This window comes from Sturnira hondurensis, unplaced genomic scaffold (assembly GCF_014824575.4).
Source record: "Sturnira hondurensis isolate 20B ecotype Veracruz unplaced genomic scaffold, ASM1482457v3 Scaffold0015793, whole genome shotgun sequence".
NCBI lineage: Eukaryota > Metazoa > Chordata > Mammalia > Chiroptera > Phyllostomidae > Sturnira > Sturnira hondurensis.
In genome coordinates, this window is record NW_028088424.1 from 1,011,990 (window position 1) to 1,030,722 (window position 18,733).

Consider the following 18,733-nt stretch of genomic DNA (forward strand, 5'->3'; position numbering starts at 1 on the left):
TAGGTGAGATGAAAATACCTATTTAGGGAATTGTCTGGAATGTTTTAATGCCTTTGAGATGACATCATCACCTGGTGGTGTTAAATATGACTCTGGGCACTTTCCTAGGCTTTTCACTTGATTTTTTTTTGTTGTTGTTTAAGAAATCACTGTCTGAAAAACAGTTCTGGGACAGTTAATGAAATGTTACTGCATGTATCAAAATCAGTGAGAAAACCAAGCTATTCTGGAATTAAGAGCTTATGATCTTCAGACAGTATCTCATCTTCTGTCTGCAAGCCAGTACTGCCTCGTGACATCTCTTCTATTATTGTTGGGAAGGCTGAATAAAGTCTTATTATTTAACCTTCTTTCATCAGACGTATTATAAATTTCTTTGCATTAGGGACTGAATTTTATCTTTGCGTGACTCTCACACCAGCTATCAGGACCATTCCCATAGGGGTGCTTTGAATTTTTGCCTAATGGGACTGTACAGCTTATTAAAATAGAACTCATAGTTTCAGATTATTGTAAGTGCTTTAAACATGTAAATTAGATCAGGTCTCTCACCTACTTAAGACCATTAAATGGTTTCCCAGTATTTTAAAATACAGACCCCTTCCTCAGGTTTCTGTATTCTTCCCGAGTTGACTCCTACTTCTTCAGTTTCATCATATGCCTTCTCTTCCTCCTTGCTCTTTGTGCATGAGCCTCATTGGGTGTCCTTTTGGTTTCATGAGTGTGCTACATTGTTCCTTGAACACTTTTCTCCCCTGTTGAAATAGTACCATCTCTCAAAGGCTTCTCCTGATCACCCTATCAAACAAGGCCTCCCCCAGATACTTTCCAGCTGCTCACCCTGTTTCTCTGGCATTTATTCTCTATAATTTTTATTTATTGTCATTGCCTTTGCCCAAATAGAAGTTCCATGAGGGCAAAGTGTCAAGCGTAGTGGCTAACACAAAGAAGTCACCAAGTATGTGTTGAATGAATGAATAAATAAATAGATAACTCCTACACTTTAAATTCACAGTAGAGGTCAACATTCTTTCCTAATTTGATTCCACAAGGGAGAAAGCATTGTGCTCTGAGACTGACCTAGAGAGAATCAGTACAGTTGAGGGTCCAGGTAGTTGTATACTACTGTGCTCTTTATTCTTTTGTAATTGATTTCATTTTGATTCATAACTGATGAGGGCTGTGTTTATTAAGATCTGTACACATATATAGAAAACTGAGCCAAAAATTATGTTCTCTTACATGCTTATTTTTATAAGCCTTCTTGCTTGATTTGCCCTATTAAATATTCTAGAACTGGAAATACAAATTTTTTCTAATGCATACTTTGTGTTGTTACTATTAGGTTCTTACTAGACACTACAGACAGCATATTTTCCTGCAACAGAGTAAAGAAATTACAGTTTGTGTGATTTCTTCACACAAATTACAGTTTGTGTAATTGGCTTCTTTGAGAAGCCAATGGTTAATGGCTTCTCATAAAGGGCTCTTTGCCATCAAGTTAGAATTTAAGGTACGACCCTCCCACAAAGAACAAAACTTGGGGTTTGTTACTGAGAAATCAGAGTCATCCAGGACCTGAATAACTTGCACAAGGTCACACAGCAGCAAGAAATACAAAAAGCATCCCAAATTTGGCTTGACTCTAGGACTTATTTTTGAACTCTCCTTAGGTATAAAGAAATCAGAAATTTATTTTAGTTTTGTATTTTTTTTAAAGTATGAAACTTTTTTAAGTTCTTTGTTTTTTGATATCTGTTACTATCATCAGATATTGCAACCTATTGGCTTCTACATAGGGGCTATACATAATATTAGAAAAGTTTGACCATATTTGCTTTTAATTTTTGCTGAAAATTTTAACATATAGTCACAGAAGTCAATTGTAAATAATTTGCAACACTTCAAACTATGTATTGTACCTAAAAACTCATTCACCTCTCAGAAGATGTGGATGGCTTCAATAGCTCCACATAGCTCGGAGAACTGATTTGTAGTCTAACAGATGCGAGCAGTCAAATGTAGGAAAATTGTTGAAAGCACAATTAAATTGCCAGAGTATATAGCAACAACAATCTCCTTTAATTTTTGTCAAGCACACAATTTAAAATGATTACACAAAACAAACAAAAACAAAATATTTAAAATTTATAGTTTCATATTATAAATGTGTCTCAGGGTCAAGTATAATGTGATTTAATATATAAGTAATATTATAATCTAATACTTAAAATCAGGATAATTCATGTTCTAATTTAATACAGATCATATACCTAATCTATTTTTATTAGTGTTCACAGTGAAAAGTGATAGTAATTTACTAAAAACTTTTTTCAGGGCTTTATTAATGGACCTTTCTTTGTTTTATTTTATCCAAGAATGATTGACTAGAACCAGTACAATCCAAGTTGACAAAGACCAGAGTGCTGAGCTACAGTGAAATAGTTTTATTTTACTGCAACATTTTATACTGATTAAAGGAAAAAGAAATGTTGGAGGAAAAGATGAGTAGAAATTTGAGTCTGGAGATTGAAAATAATGGAACTTCTAAATATTTTGAAGGGAACAAATGAGCCAATTTTGATAATATTATTGGAGCCTCAGGGTTTATAGTGATTATATTCCTAAAAACACTATTTCTCATCAAATTTAGTAATTAGAAGTATGAAGTCTTTGCAGATTTGTGGATTCGGTCCCTTTGACCAGGATTTAATTATCTGAGGCATGGGGTTTTTTGGTTTGTTTATTTGTTTGCTTGCTTTTTAGCCTTTCAAAAAGGCTACTTACGCACAAAATGTTAAAATGGCATTGCCCTGGTTGGTGTGGCTCAGTTGGAGCACTGTCCTGTAAACTGAAAGGTTGTGGGTTCGATGACCTGTCCAGGTACATGCCTGGATTGTGGGTTCAGTCCCTGGTCAGGGCACATATGAAAGGCAACTGATCGGTGTGTGTGTCTCTCTCACACATCAGTATTTCTCTCCCTCCTTTCCCCACTCTCTAAAATCAAAAGCATATCCTCAGTTGAGGATAAAAAATAATAAAATAAAATAAAATGGCATCAGCCTTTTTACTCACAGATTACAAATTGATGAAATTACAGATTTAATCATTTTAACATAACACTAAATAATTAATTGCATAAGTTATTAACCTTTTGGTCTATTACTCAGCTCCAGCTTTTTGAGATGCTAATAATTTCCAGCTAAAGACTATTAAGCTTAAAGATACTCATTTAAAGATTCTGATGGCCCTGAAACTTAAGGAAATGCAATTGGCTGGGTTTCTCCATTTTGATAAGATGCTGGGAAAGGTGCCCCTTATACCTGGGGGGAGAGAAGAGATGTCACAGGTGCTGGTGTAGGTGATGATGGTGGTGGTGATGATGATAGCAGCTAACATTTACTGAGCATTTATTATATGTTAGGCATTGTGCTGTGAAATCAACACCTATAAATACAGGATGAAAACACTTACTAATTAAACCATATAGGGCTTTATGTAACTTGAAACCTGGGTATTGGTGCTTCCACTATACTTAATTTAGGGTTTAGTAGAAGATGACTATTGAATTTTTGAGGCTAAGTGAGTAAGATGTTAGTTACAGTGACTTAGAAGGTGGTGATGAAGTTTATAAAAAGAAAGATGAGTTCAGTCTTGATAACACTGCAGCAGCCAAAGAAGAATCTGTGTAGATGTACAAGTGAGCAACTATTAAAAGGCAAAATGCACTTGTTAATTCTGGAATTTATTTTTATAAGTTCTAATCAATGAATGAAATCCCCCAAGGCAGAATTTCTTAACCTCGATTAAACTTAAGATTTTATAGATCCCCCTGGAAGTTGCCTATCAAATTTTATATGTGTGTTTGTATGTAAATACAACTTTCATTCAATTCTCAGTAGGATCTGTGAGCAGCAGACCCCCAGTCAGTGGTAAGAGATGCCTTGACTGCCTGAAGAGTGAATCAGGAGACAGGCAGTGCCTTAGAGGAGTATGAAAGAGACTGCATTATCCAGCTCAAAATAAGGCCAATCGGAGGTTATCCACAAGAAGATGGTAACTTAGATTAATTCTGTAAGGGAAGGGGTTTAGAAAAAGAAGGGCTAAGGCCCAGAACCAGACTATTGTAGTTTCACATGGTTAGGTGAGAAAGAAGAGCCAGTTAGTGCAAGAAATGGAGGAAAACTAGGTAAACACAGAATTAACTGGAGAGATGTTTATTTTCAAAAGCAGTTAAGTGTAAAATGTAGTAGAAGGTCGTAAAAGGTGTGAACTGAGAAAAGGTAATTGGCTTTAGATTAGGTATGTTACTGGTGACTTTAAAGCAATTTCAATGGAGTGTGACTCATAGAAACCTTATCACAAGGGCCTGGTGGATCAATGGTAGTTAGAAAAGGAGGCAGGCTAAGTCAGCCTCTGACAATGTAATGAGAACAGTAATTATCACAGTTGAAATAATAGCAGCTAACATTTTTGAGCACTGATATGTGGCAGGCACCATGAAGAGGTGGGTTTTTTTTCTTTTTCAATTGCTTTTTCCATTTAGTTTTCATATAACTTTGTGAGGTGGCTTCCATTATTATCTCCATTTTTAGATTAGTAAATGTAGGTTTGTGGAGGTTAAGTAATTCACTCAAGGTCATATAGTTAACAAGTACTAAGATAGAATTTGAACCCAGGCCAGCCTGACTCCTAAACCTTTATTCTTAGCACCATGCTACTCTTAATGTCTGCAATAATGTAAAAGAAGTGTGGAAGATTTCTGTGTAGTGCTACAACTTGGAGAGAAAAAAGGATAAATGTTATATAAGAAGTAGGGAGAATACAATTATATATACATATTTTCATACATAAAATGAAACACAGAAAGAGTCAAACAAAAATTAATAAAGTTATCTTTAGGCAGGGGATGGGAACAGACTTTTTGGACTGTGTGGTGTTACATAGTTTTAACTTTGGTATCATTTTAAACATCAGCCAAGTATTTTACATATTCAAAAATAAACAGGAAAAAGAAAATAATCCCTAATATTTAAAAACAAACATAAATGTACTATATATCATGCTGGCAACACACCACATAGAGGTGGCCTTTCAAGTAATTTTAAAACATTATATTCAGACTGTGTGTTCTTAGGACAGTATAATCTCAATATTAAAAGAATTGTGAAGAAATGTTAACTTTTAAACTTCATCTAGTAATTGTATTCTTCATAGTAATATTAGTATAGCTATTTTGAATATATTTCATAACTATTATAGTATAAAACAAATAATATGTTAATGTTAACTAGGATCTTTTATGTAAGAGAAAAATACACGCAAATACAAAAATCAAAGAAAAGTAATTCCTGTAACTTTAAATTTGACATGGAATGCATTCATTGTCATTTTTCTCTTTAAAAGTCCTTATTTCTGCCCTGGCTGGTAGAGTTCAGTGGATTGAGCACAGGCCTGAAAAGCAAAGCGTTGCTGGTTTGATTCCCAGTCAGGGCACATGCCTGGGTTGTGCGCCAGGTCCCCCAGTGGGAAGTATATGAGAGGCAACCACACATTGATGTTTCTCTCTCTCTTTCTCCTTCTCTTCCCCTTCTCTAAAAATAAATAAGTAAAATATTTTTAAAAAGTACTTATTTTCTAGCTCTGACCCTGAAAAGGCTTAGAAACAGTACCACCCTGTTAACTAAGAAGCATCCAAGCACCTAGGTACCATTCCCCTAGGTACCAAGGCTTCCTGGAGAAATGACTGACTTCAGGTTTAAGGCAAGAAGTATTAAAGATAAGCATGAGACATTTTTATTTTATCAGAAAGCAATAAGATATTGAGTATTTCCGTGGTCATATTAAAAAACATTGTAAAGGGGTTTCCACTGGTGAAAGATGGAAAATTTTGAGCACCAAAAAGTATAATAGCTAATTAAAACTGAATATGTAAGAATCCATGCACTCATTATGATAGTTAAGAGAATCATATAAAAGGGAGAAAAAGAGAAAGCTAGATATAGGTAGAAAAAAGTCTTAAAAAAAAACAAACACATAAAATCCTAATAGATCCCATTGGAGGTAGCCAGCAAGCATACCAACCCCTTACCCCGAAAAGTAGTACTTAAGGAGGAAGATTTAAGCATTTATTTTTCCTCACCTGTTTTGGTTGTATTTCAGGATAACTAAATAATAGCCCTAACTGATGAGAATACGCTCTTTTCTACAGAAAAATTTCATCTAGTAAGTGTGGCTAGAATAAAAAAATTAGAAAAATCACAATTTTGCAACACCATAGTGAAGTAATTGATTCAGGTATGACCACTAAAGAATACTAAAGTCAGTCCTGTGATTCTCAAAGTGTGGTCCCTGTCCCGGCTTTTTAAGCATCACCTGGGTACTTTTAAAAAATATATAAATTCATGGGCTCGTTCCAACACCTGCTATATATCAGAAATTCTGAAGGTAGGTTCCCGTAATGTGCTTTCTTAGCCCCCTAAAAGTTATGATGTATACTCGAGCTTTAGAACCATATTAGGAGAAAGAGTGATGAGACTCTTTAATTGAAGCATAGGTCTATCATTCCTAGAATTCACTGATCAATCTTGGCCCTCCTAAAATGGGAGAATCAGATATTATATTCTTCCTCATAGATGCACCTGTGACATATTCTTGCCACCCTCCCCCCACAAATTAAACCTGAATCTATTCTATTCGTTATGCTTGAATTCCAATTAATTGGAAATACAGGTGATAGAAGAATAAGATAAACAATATTATGAGGAAGCAAAGAACAAATTTAGAGTTTAGGATGGACAATCCAGTTTCTTCAACAAGTCAGTCGCATGGGAAAAGGGTTGGGGAGGAAACGGGTAAAGAACTGTTCCAGAACAAAAGGACTCCAAAGACAAAATAATTAGGAAATGTACATCTTGTTTGGGTCCTGATTCCAATAGCCAACTAAGGGAATCTGAATTCAGACTGTGTATTAGATGATACTAAGGAATTGTTGATTTTGTTAGATATGATAATAGTATTGTGGTCATGTAAGAAAATGGTTGTGTTTTTCTTTTAGAGAGAGATGCATACAAAAGTAGGGTGAGACAAAATTATGCCAAGATTTGCTTTAGGTTTCTACAGAAAAAAAAAAAAAAAGGAATTAAGAGGAAAATAGGTTAAATGACGCAAGTATGGCAAAATGTTGAGAACTCCTGAATCTCAGGGATTCTTTATACCATTTTCTCTACTTTCATGTATATTTGAGACTTTCATAATAAAAAGAGAAAATTTAAAATGATCTGCAAAAGCAATATGTTTATTAGAGTATATTTATTTCTGTTTTAGCCTTTGTCACAGCATATTGTAATTGTTTATTTGTGTGTACCAGTATTTCTCAAACTATCACTCTTGAAAGACCAATTTTTTAATTGTTCAATCTGTCACAGACCATGGCTTTTGTAATGTGATGTACAATCAAAGCCAGAAAAACAAAAGGATGTACCAAATCCAACCTTAAAAACTTTGTGCCCTGTCTGGGTGGCTCAGTTGATTGGTCCCATACCCCAAAAGATTGTGGATTCAATCCCTAGTTGGGGCACATGTGTGAGGAAACCAGTCGATGTTTCTCTCTCACATTAGTGTTTCTCTCTCCCCCACCCCCTTCATCTCTCTCTAAAATAAATAAACATATCCTCAGATGAGGATTAAGAAAAGTTTTGTTATAAAGTCAATGAGCATAAAATTACATTTCACTTAACTGTCAATAAAAATACAAGCATAGGGAAAAACTTTTTGGAAATCATATTCGTTCATCAAAAATACACACATAGGCAATTAGTGTAGAGAAGGACTATGACACTCATAAGTTTCTCCTATAATAATTAAGAATTTAAAGTGAAACATAAGCGTGCTTTTTGCATCTTAACTTGAGGTCCTTGTTTATTAACTTAAGCTTGGTTGGATAACAGCGCCCTTCACAGAGGATGATGATACCCAGACTGATTGTATTTGTAGACAGGATTTTGCCTCAGTTACTTCTGTTTCTGATTTCTCAGCAGATGATATAGTTTTGGAGGATGCCTACCCTGCAGAAATCCTAAAGAATGGGGAAGATAATAGATAAGCCAGAATATTCACTTAGATTTTTGCTTAAGGTGTGAAAATACTACTTCTTTAAATAGTTGGTCTCTCGATCTCTGGAATGCAAATGTTGCCATTTTTCTCATGCTGTTTGCTATGTATTTATTGACAGGTGATAACTGTGACTTTACATGGTAATTTTAGGTTGGGGTGTACCATGCCTTTGTTTTTCACACAGTACCCTTCTTGCCAGACTTTAAAGCTTTTCTTTCCCCATGGCTCTGGTGGTACTTATTTTTGACTGTTTGCTTCAAACAAATACCAATTGCTGTAGATTCATGTGTATTTCCCAGGACTCATTTATAGGAGATAGTTTGGGTTCTTTTTCCATATATATTAATATGATCTGATGACCAAATCAGATCATATCAAATCTGTTAGGTTTCTCTGTTTTGCCAAAGTCTTAAAAATATTTTCCACTTAGGCATACTGACTCAGCATTTTCAACAGGAAGAAATTTTGTCTGTCTGGGAAGCAAATCATTTGTCTATGGAATAACTGCCTCACTTAGTGATACAATTTAAATAGCATGTGGTGTGAAATTGTAGGGGAAAATCTTACTAGCAAAAAGAGATTCCTCCACCAAGAACATTACATTCCCCCCATTAACTTAGGTTTGCCCCGGGGTCCAAGACTTCACTGTGGGTTTCCCAGCTCATCCAGTATAGAAGGAGGCTCAGGTTTACTCTTATGAATAGAAAGGACATTGTCCACTTGCCATTTACTTAAATGTAGTTTGGACATTTTCACTGAAAAGTCTACATATTTGTTCTTAAGTGATCCTTTTTCCTTTTTATAATTATGAATGGCTACTATGTGGCCTCTATAAAGGCAAAGGGAAGATGTAATGAGTTGATTATCTCTCAGTTTGTGATTATAGCAGATATAAAACATGTCCACACACAAAATGTCCACTTAAATTTAAAGGCTTCAACTTGTAGAATGTAACACTGCTATTCCACAGTTTTATACTACTATTATGGAAAGGTTCATGATAACATCTGTGATAAAATCTTAAGTACCTAAGTATTTAAGTACTCTACCTAAGATGTTCTGTACATAGTGCTAAGCATTGTGGGGAGTTCAGAGGAAAGTGACACAATCCCTACCCTCAGGAAGCTTTAATGAAGGCACCTTTTATTTTCTGAAGTATAGTGTGTTAGTTAGGTCTGTGTATGTGTCCAAACATGAACACACACCGGGGTATGTATGATATAGATGCAAATAATTAAAGTGTGAGGCAGTGTGTTATAAGTGTCAAGGAGTTCAGAGAAGAGATTTGAAGTGATTTCTATTTGAAGTGATGAGGGGCTGTTTAAGATCAAAGTGGCATTTGAGGAGGGTTTTGAAAGGATGGTTAGGATTTCAGGAGGAGTCTAATAAAGAAGCAGCTTGATGTAGTAAAAAAATAATTCAAAGTTTCTAATTCTACATCAGCCATTCACTTACTAAATAAATGAATTCCGCCAGATTATTTACTTCCTCTGATCTTCAGTTTCCTCAAATATAAAGTAGGAGTTAGAGGGGAGCTTGAAGTGGGTGGAGGGATAGTGCAAAAATGAAAAAGAGAGAGAGAGAACTCATGGACAGGGACAACATTGTGATGAGAGTGGAGGAAGGAGGATGGGTGGAGGTGAAAGACAATATGCAGATAAACAGTAGTGGAAAAATACAATAAAAAATAACATATAGCCCTGGCTGGTGTGCACCAGTGGATATTGAGTGCTGGCCTGGAAACCAAAGGGTCACAGGATCAATTCCCAGTCAGGGCTTGTGCCTGGATTGCAGGCCAGGTTCCTGCTAGGGGGTGAGTGAGAGGCAACCACACACTGATGTTTATTTCCTTCTCTCCCTCCCTTCCCTTCTCTAGAAATAAGTAAAGAAATTTTCTTAAATAATATATAATATAAATAAATAAATAAATAAATAAATAAATAAAAGGAATTAGAGTAAGAGTTAGAGAGGAGTTGTTAGGAGGATTAAGTGAGATACCATAATATGAACATGCTTTATAAACGGTGAAGGGCTATACATACTTTAGTAAATTTTGTAGTAGATTTGAGGATGACATGAGCCAAAGACATGGAATTTGAAAACTAGTAAACCACATAGCCTAGATCAAAAAATGTGTTGAAGGTGACTGTGATTATAGATTCACCTGAACACTTCCTTACCTGGGGAAATAATTAAATAAAAAAGCCTGTCGTGATTTATTTTGCCCTTTCCCTCAAAAGATCATATCAAAGGCCTTTATGATCTTCAGGTGAAACTTGTATGAGTTGAATATTTGGTTTTATTAAATTTATATAAACATGCAGAATTAATTTTCAGGTAAACTGGTTTAATAGAGATTATAACATTGCACAAAGGTAACTAAAGTATCTTGCAATGAATATATATGTTTTCAGAATATTGTCTATCATAATAGTGCTCGGTTTCAAGAACAAGTCTCCATATTCTTGGGTAGACCTTAATTACTCCATTGAATAAAAGAACAGAGTGTGGACTTACAGCCAAGATGGAGGCATAGGTAGATATTCTTTGCCTCCTCACACAACCAAAAGGATGACAACAAATTTAAAAACAAAAAATAACCAGAACTGCCAGAAAATTGAACTGTGTGGAAGTCTAACAACCAAGGAGTTAGAGAAGAAACATTCATCCAGATCAGTAGTGGGGGCAGAAATGGGCAGCCACGGCGGAGAGGACTTGTGGCGGCAAGGCAGCGGCTGATGGAGTGGGTGGTCCCACATTTGCTTGCAGATAAACCAGAAGGAATAACTGGGAAGCCAGAAAGATTGTGGAACCCAGGGTTCCAGCATGGGGGGAATAAAGCTTCAAAACCTCTGACTGAAAAAACCCGTGAGGGTTGAGGTGGCAGGAGAAACTCCCAGCCTCACAGGAGAGTTCAATGGAGAGACCCACAGGTTTCTAGAACATACACAAACCCACCCACCTGGGTATCTACACCAAAAGGGCCCAATTTGCTTGTGGGAAGCAGGAGAAGTGACTAAAAAGCCAGCTGACAGCAGAGCAGACAGTATTGTTGCCTCTCTGACCCCTCCCCCACAAGCAGCTCCACAACACAGCAAAGTGGGTTTTCCTACCCTGGTAATTATCTAAGACTCTGCCCCTTACTACGTAGCAGGCGTGCCAAGACAAAAAATAAGGCTCAAATGAAAGGACAGATCAAACCTCCACAAAAAACACAGTTAAATGATGAAGAGATAGCCAACCTATCAGATGCAGAGTTCAAAACACCGGTAATCAGGATGCTCACAGAAATGGTTGAATATGGTTCCAAGATAGAGAAAAAAGTGAAGGCTATGAAAAGTGAAATGAAGAGAAATGTGCAGGGAACCAACAGTGAAGGGAAGGAAACAGTGACACAAATCAATAATTTGGAGCAGAAGGAAGAAATAAGCATTCAACCAGAACATAATGAAGAAACAAAAATGCAAAAAAAAAAAATATGAGAGGCTTAAGAACCTCTGAGACAACTTTAAGTGCTCCAACATCTGAATCATTGGGGTACCAGCAGGAGAAGAGGAAGAGCAAGAAATTGAAAACTTATTTCAAAACATAATGAAGGAGAATTTACCTAATCTGGCAAAGGAAATAAACTTCCAGGAAGTCCAGGAAGCTCAGAAAGCCCCAAAGAAGTTGGACCCACGGAAGCACATCATAATTACATTATGATGTAATTATGGTACATCATAATTACATTACCCAAGATTAAAAAGAAGGAGAGAATCTTAAAAGCAGCAAGAGGAAAGAAGAAAGTTACCTACAAAGGAGTTCCCATCAGACTGTCAGCCAATTTCTAAAAAGAGACCTCGCAGTCGGGAAGAGGCTGGAAAAAAATATTCCAAGTCATGAAAGGCAAGGATTTACATCCAAGCTTATTCTGTCCAGCAAAGGTATCATTTAGAATGGAAGAACAGATAAAGTGCTTCCCAGATAAGGTCAGGTTCAAGGAGTTCATCATCCCTAAGCCCTTATTATATGAAATGTTAAAGGGATTTATCTAGAAAAAGAGGATGATCAAAAATGAACAATAAAATAACAACAGACTCACAGCTATCAACAACAACAACAAAAAAGAACCAAGCAAACAATGAGAACAGGAACAGATTCACAGAAATAGAGATCACATGGAGGGTCATGAGGAGGAAGGGGGAGAGGGGAAAGTGGGGGAAAAGGTACAGGGAATAAGAAGCCTAATTAGTAGTGCAAAATAGACAGGGAGAGGTTAAAAATAGTATGGGAAATGAAGAGGCCAAAGAACTTATATGCATGACCCATGGACATGAACTAAGGTGGGGGAATGATGGTTGGAGGGGGAGTACAGGGAAGGGAATAAAGGAGAGAAAAAAATTGGACAACTGTAATAGCATAATCAATAAAATATATTAAAATTAACAAAAAAGAAAAAAGTGTGAATTATTTAAACTACTTCCAGGAACCATCGTATCTCATGTTACTAATGGTTTGTATAATAACTACATGAAAATGATTTTTAAAAGAAAGATAACTCTTGTGTAATGGAGTGTCAGAGAAGTGATTCATGTTCTTTATTTAACATAAATTTTAATTTTTAAATGTGGTTAGGAATATTCAATATTCAGTACATTTTTCAAGAAAGAACAGAGGGCGTGCTTGGGCACAAAAGACACTTTGAGTTTTACTGTGACTATTATGCCACTTGCTCTTGTCTAGTCTTGGACTGTTTTTCTGGACTCTAGAGAAATATGACTGTAATTACTTTTCTTAAGGCAAGGTACTTGGAAAACAGCATGTTATTTGAACAGTCTTTAGCCATTATAAAAGCTTTCTGAGAAAAAAATCTGAATCCTAATAGCGGGATCATTTTATTTTGGTAAATATTCTAAATTCTCTTCTCTTTTACAGACTATCTTGCTAATCATGGCCGGTTAAATGAGTCTGAGGCCAGGCGTAAATTCTGGCAAATCCTGTCTGCTGTTGATTATTGTCACGGTCGGAAGATTGTGCACCGGGACCTCAAAGCTGAAAATCTCCTGCTGGATAACAACATGAATATCAAAATAGCAGGTAACTGGGACACAACTGGCTCTAACATAATCAGTTGTGAGCCATTAAGCTAGGTTTTTGCAGAAACAGACTGTAGGCCGAGATTTGGGAGCATTTCTACTGAAGACAAGCTTTCTCAAAAAAATAAGTGCATTTTATTCACTTTCTTTGATCCAGGCACAATGTAAGGGAAATTGTTGTGTTATTAATGTACACAGTGGCGGAGCTACAACTGGTGTGTCGTTTGTATCATTGGTCTGATTTGTGCCCATGTCCATTTCGGGGACTGTGCTGTTGGAAGAGGGACTGGTAGGTCTGGAGCAACAGTGCTGGTTGCTGGCACTATACCCAGGTCCTGATTGTGGCTGGTGGCTGCAGTGAGATTACAGATAGGAACAGAAAAGGGGGGGCATGTAGATTGATACAGGGGGAGCAGGTAGGCGAAGATCAGAGTATGAAGGGTCTTGAGTGCATTGAAAAAGACTTTATTTTGTAGGTCATAGGGAGTCTAACCTATTGAAAATTTCAGGGTAGGGTCGGGGTGGAATTGGGATGGCAATGAGATTTGCATGTTAGAAAGATACTGCTCTCTGACAGCAAAGTCGGGTGGGAGATGTGGGTAAGACTAAAGACAGGAAGATTAATAAGGGATCAAGTGCAATAGTTCTATTAAGAAAATGTGGGTATGAGCCCTGGCTGGTGTAGCTCAGTGGATTGAGCATAGGCCTGCGAACCAGAGGATCGCGGTTCGATTCCCAGTCAGGGCACATGCCTGGGTTGCAGGCCAGTTCCCTGCAGGCCAACTCCCAGCAGAGGATGCACAAAAAGCAACCATACATTGATGTTTCTCTCCCTCTCTCCTTCCTCTCTAAAGGTAAATAAATAAATAAATAAAATCTTAAAAAAAAAAAGAAAATGTGGGTATGAACTAGGGCAGCAGCAGTAGAGGGTCCAGGGGTTGGATGGAGAGGGGTTTATTTTGGTTAGGGTTTTGAAGAAGGTGAGGGGAATGAAACAGAAGTTTAGCAAAACTACAGGTGCTGGTGTTTTGTTCTTGGCTTGTGAAAGAGGGACAGAGAGACATGCAGGTGAGAGCAGCTGACCACGAAGTTGTTGCTGGACTAGTTAGGTTAGGTGTTCACTGGAGAAAGTTTAGAGAGGAAACAATTCCTCGAAGTGTAAAATGTAAGTTAAAAGCTCTGGGGGGAAAAGGAAAGCCTCTGATTTGTTCATTTAATAGGTTTATTTCTGCACCATTTCCCATTAGTTTCCATCGTGAGCATTTTGAGGAAAGTAAATAATTAATTTTCACTTACTCTGCTTTAACTTTCATTTACTTTGATTTTAATAATTCATTTTAAATGCCAGTGTTACAGGGAGGTAATGGATTTTCTATTCTGTAGTCTGTGATTTTTTTTTAATAATGGGATTGCCTGAATAAGACAAAGTTAATTTGTTATATTCTCATTATGTATATAAAGATTTATATTGACCTGTTATTTTAGTTTTGAAAATGCAACCCATTATATTAGTACTTCCATAGTTTCTTATGTGTTCACTTCTCCCATTTGTGGTTTTTTTTCCTTCCTTCTTCTTTTGGCCTTTTCATTTGGTTTCATTCATTTCGCTCCTTTTTGCCAACCTTCTGTAATGCACGAAGGTCACTGGGATTTTTGTTTACTTCTCTTTAAAAACATCTGCTGCCCTAAAATTGCCCTCTTTAGAGAACACTCCTGCTTTTGAAGTCCTCCCCTCTATGAAAAGAAGGGGAATCCCTCCCTCACCTTTACATTCATTTATCACCAAAACAAAAAATTCACAAAACAATGCCGCAGAGGAGTTTTGGGAGTGTTTTCAGGCAGAGAAAGGTGAGAGGTATGAGTCATATGCTTTAGGAATTCCGAAGTGCTCTGTCACTAACTTCTCAAAAGAAAATGTCCAATAGAACCAAAGAACCTTGGAAACAAAATATACTCAGTTTTGCCTAGCTATATGTCTACCTGAATATGGGTAGGTGAACCCGATATTTTCAGTGTCATTATGAGATGGCTAATTTCTTGTGTGCTTTGCTGTTTTTATTTTTGTTTTTCAGTATCTAAACTTAAGTACTCATTTTTATCTAGAAGACAGGTAAAATGTCTGAGACCCTAAAGTTGTTCTCTCTGGTTCAACTAGTATAACAATTAACATTTATTGAGCCTTCAGTATTTTCAGATACCCTGCTAGGTACTTGTACCATTTAATCTTCACAGCAACCCTAGGAACTGCATCACTCTTGCCAGTTTTTAGATGAGAAAGCCAAAATACAAAATGATTAAATACCTCTCCAAGCTAACTCAGATCACAGGAAGCAGACCTGCAATTCCAACCTGTGTCTCTGACCACTCAGGGTCTGTGTTTCTCCCTCTGCACCGCGCTGTCCTGTCCCAACCTTACTTTCAGGTACCCCTCAGGGCTTATTCACTCACCGAATTCTGGGTTCCATCCTTCTGTACTGATACATTTAGTGTCCTTGATTTTATACCTCCCAAGTATAGACACACAGTGCATCTAAGCACTCAAATACCTTCTTGCCCACATTTTTTTCTGTCATCCTCACCTCCATTTACCCAAATTTCATTAAATGTTTATTAACCATTTGCTCTGCTCCTGAGCTAAGTCCTGGAAATGCAAATATTTCAAGACAAAACAACAATGCAAAACTCACTCTGCTCTTACCTCAAGAAATTAATCCAGAACCAGACCTTCAAATAAATAAAACACAGAAAGGTAATTGTTGTAAAGGAAGGAGAAAGACTAACTCTGCCTGGAAGAAAGTATTAGCTAAGACTTGCTTAAGAAGAAATCAGTGCAATAGGGTGAGAAGGGGTCGAGGGGGTGAAGCATGGAGGGCAGCTCCCAGCAGATGTGCAAAGACAGGCAGGCCAGAAAGCTCAGTTTGTAGGGAACCCCAGAGCCGAGCTGGTGAGACGTTGGTGCCATGAGGAGTGCTAGGAAGAGAGCCTGCACAGGTAGGTCGGGCCGGATGAGGAAGTGTTCTACTATGTGCCATAAAAAGCTTAGATGTGTTCTAAATTCTTTAGCTGTTCAAGAATTTCTCTGGGATATTTATGTTTATGCATAGATTTTAAAACTTTTTTATGGCCCTGCTTCTCTTTAAAAACATCATGTTCTGATTTGAGAGGATTCTTCTTCTTTTTTTTAATATATTTTATTGACTATGCTATTACAGTTCCCATTTTCCCCCCTTCATTCCCTTCCAAACTGCACACCCTCTCCCACCCACATTCCCCCCCCTTTATTTCATGTCCATTTAGTTCTTCAGCTTCTACATTTCTCATGCTATTCTTGCCCTCCCCCTGTCTATTTTCTACCTCCCATCTATGCTACTTATTCTCCGTACCTGTTGCCCCTTTCTCCTCCTCCCACTCCCCTGTTGCTAACCTTCCATGTGATCTCCATTTCTGTGGTTCTTTTCCTGTTCTGGTTGTTTGCTTAGTTTGCTTTTGCTTTTGTTTTAGGTGTGGTTGTTAATAACTGAGTTTGCTGTCCTTTCATTGTTCATATTTTTTATCTTCTTTTTCTTAGATAAGTCCCTTTAACATTTCATATAATAAGGACTTGGTGATGATGAACTCCTTGAACTTGACCTTATGTGAGAAGCACTTTATCTGCCCTTCCATTCTAAATGAAAGCTTTGCTGGATAGAGCAATCTTGGATGCAGGTCCTTGCCTTTCGTGGCTTGGAATACTTCTTTCCAGCCCCTTCTTGCCTGCAAAGTCTCTTTTGAGAAATCAGCTGACAGTCTGATGGAAATTCCTTTGTAGATGACTGTCCCCTTATGTCTTGCTGCTTCTAGGATTCTCTCCTTCATTTTCATCTTGGCTAATGTAATTATGATGTGCCTTGGTGTGTTCCTTCTTGGGTCCAACTTCTTTGGGACTCTCTGAGCTTCCTGGATTTCCTGGAAGTCTATTTCCTCTGCCAGATTGGGGAAGTTCCCCTTCATTATTTGTTCAAATAAGTTTTCCACTTGTTGCTTTTCCTCTTCTCTTTCTGGTACCGCTGTAATTCAGATGTTGGAACGTTTAAAGGTGTCCTGGAGGTTCCTAAGCCTCTCCTCATTTTTTTGAATTCTTGTTTCTTCATTCTTTTCTGGTTGGATGTTTCTTTCTTCCCTCTGGTCCACTCCATTGATTTGAGTCCCAGTTTTCTTCCCTTCACTATTGATTCCCTGTACATTTTCCTCTATTTCACTTAGGGAAGCCTTCATTTTTTTCATCTAATTTGTGACCAAATTCAACCAATTCTGTGAGCATCCTGATCACCAGTGCTTTGAACTGTGCATCTGATAGGTTGACTATCTGTCACTTAGTTCTATTTTTTCTGGGACTTTGATCTGCTCTTCTGTTTGGGCCTTTGGGAGCGGAGCGGGGGGGTCTTGACTGGCCTGTTACATAGTGAGGAGCAGAGCCTTAGGTGTTCACCAGCGCAGGGCAACCCACAGTACTGGGTTGTGACGCTGTATGTGGGGGAGGGGTCAGAGAGGGAACAACGTTGCTTGCTCTACTCTCTGCTGGATTTCAGTCCCTTCTGCCACTAACCCCAAGCAAACTGGGCCCTTCTGGTGCTGATTCCGGGGTGGGTGGGCTTGTGTACATTCTAGGACCCTGTGGGTCTCTCCAGTGACTCTCCCGTGAAGCTGGGAGTCTCTCCCGGCACCTCAACTCCCACAGGTATTTTCAATCGGTGTTTTGAGGCTTTATTTCGCCATGATGGGACCCTGGGTTACATGGTCTATCTGGCTCCCCAGTTTCACCTGTTTTATCTGCGAGTGAATATGGGACCACCTGGCCCGCCAGCTGCCTTGCACACCATGCCCTGCTTCACAATCGCTGCCTCACTGGGTCTGCCTATTGCCATCCTGAGCCTAAGGTCTGCCAGCCGCCACCTGTGTGCCCAGGGTTCACCAACTTGGAGGCCCGGTGTTTGTCAGCTGCTGCCTCTCGTGCCGGGTGCCACCACTTTTTTTGCCGTGCCTCTCTCCACTCTGCTGCCAGACTCTGCCCCTCCTACTGGTCTGGATGAGTGTGTCTATTTTAACTCCTTGGTTGTCAGACTTCCATACAGTTCAATTTTCTGGCAGTTCTGGTTGTTATTTTGTTATAATTTTTTGTTGTCCTTATTTTGGTTGTGTGAGGAGGCACAGTGTGTCTACCTATGCCTCCATCTTGGCTAGAAGTCCAGGATTCTTCTTGAATTTTAAGAAATCTGAACACAACTAGGAAGGATGGGGCTACATGGAAAAATTGCAAGAACCAAAATAAAATATAAAATTATTCCCTTAAACTATAATTTCTTTATTCTACTTATGAAGATTTTTTAAATTCCTACATGAGCTGGATAAATGAACTGTTTTAGCCATTTTATATGTTGAAATTGAAGAGAATGCAAACCAAAACTCCGTTTAAATGAAAATGTCTCTATTGGAAAAGCAGAAAATGACAGTTCATTTGAATAAATACAGAAACATGGCTTTGAAATCAGCATCTAATTTAT

General features: G+C 37.8%; 1 protein-coding gene across 2 annotated transcripts in view; it reads left to right on the forward strand.

Moving 5' to 3' along the window:
* SIK2 (salt inducible kinase 2) overlaps positions 1-18,733 on the forward strand; it is a 121,866-nt gene that overhangs the window by 54,165 nt on the left and 48,968 nt on the right. For both annotated transcript variants that reach the window (XM_037065556.1, XM_037065555.1), the window contains exon 4: positions 13,033-13,194. In XM_037065556.1, the coding sequence (XP_036921451.1) occupies positions 13,033-13,194 (162 nt within the window). The remainder of the gene's footprint in view (positions 1-13,032; positions 13,195-18,733) is intronic.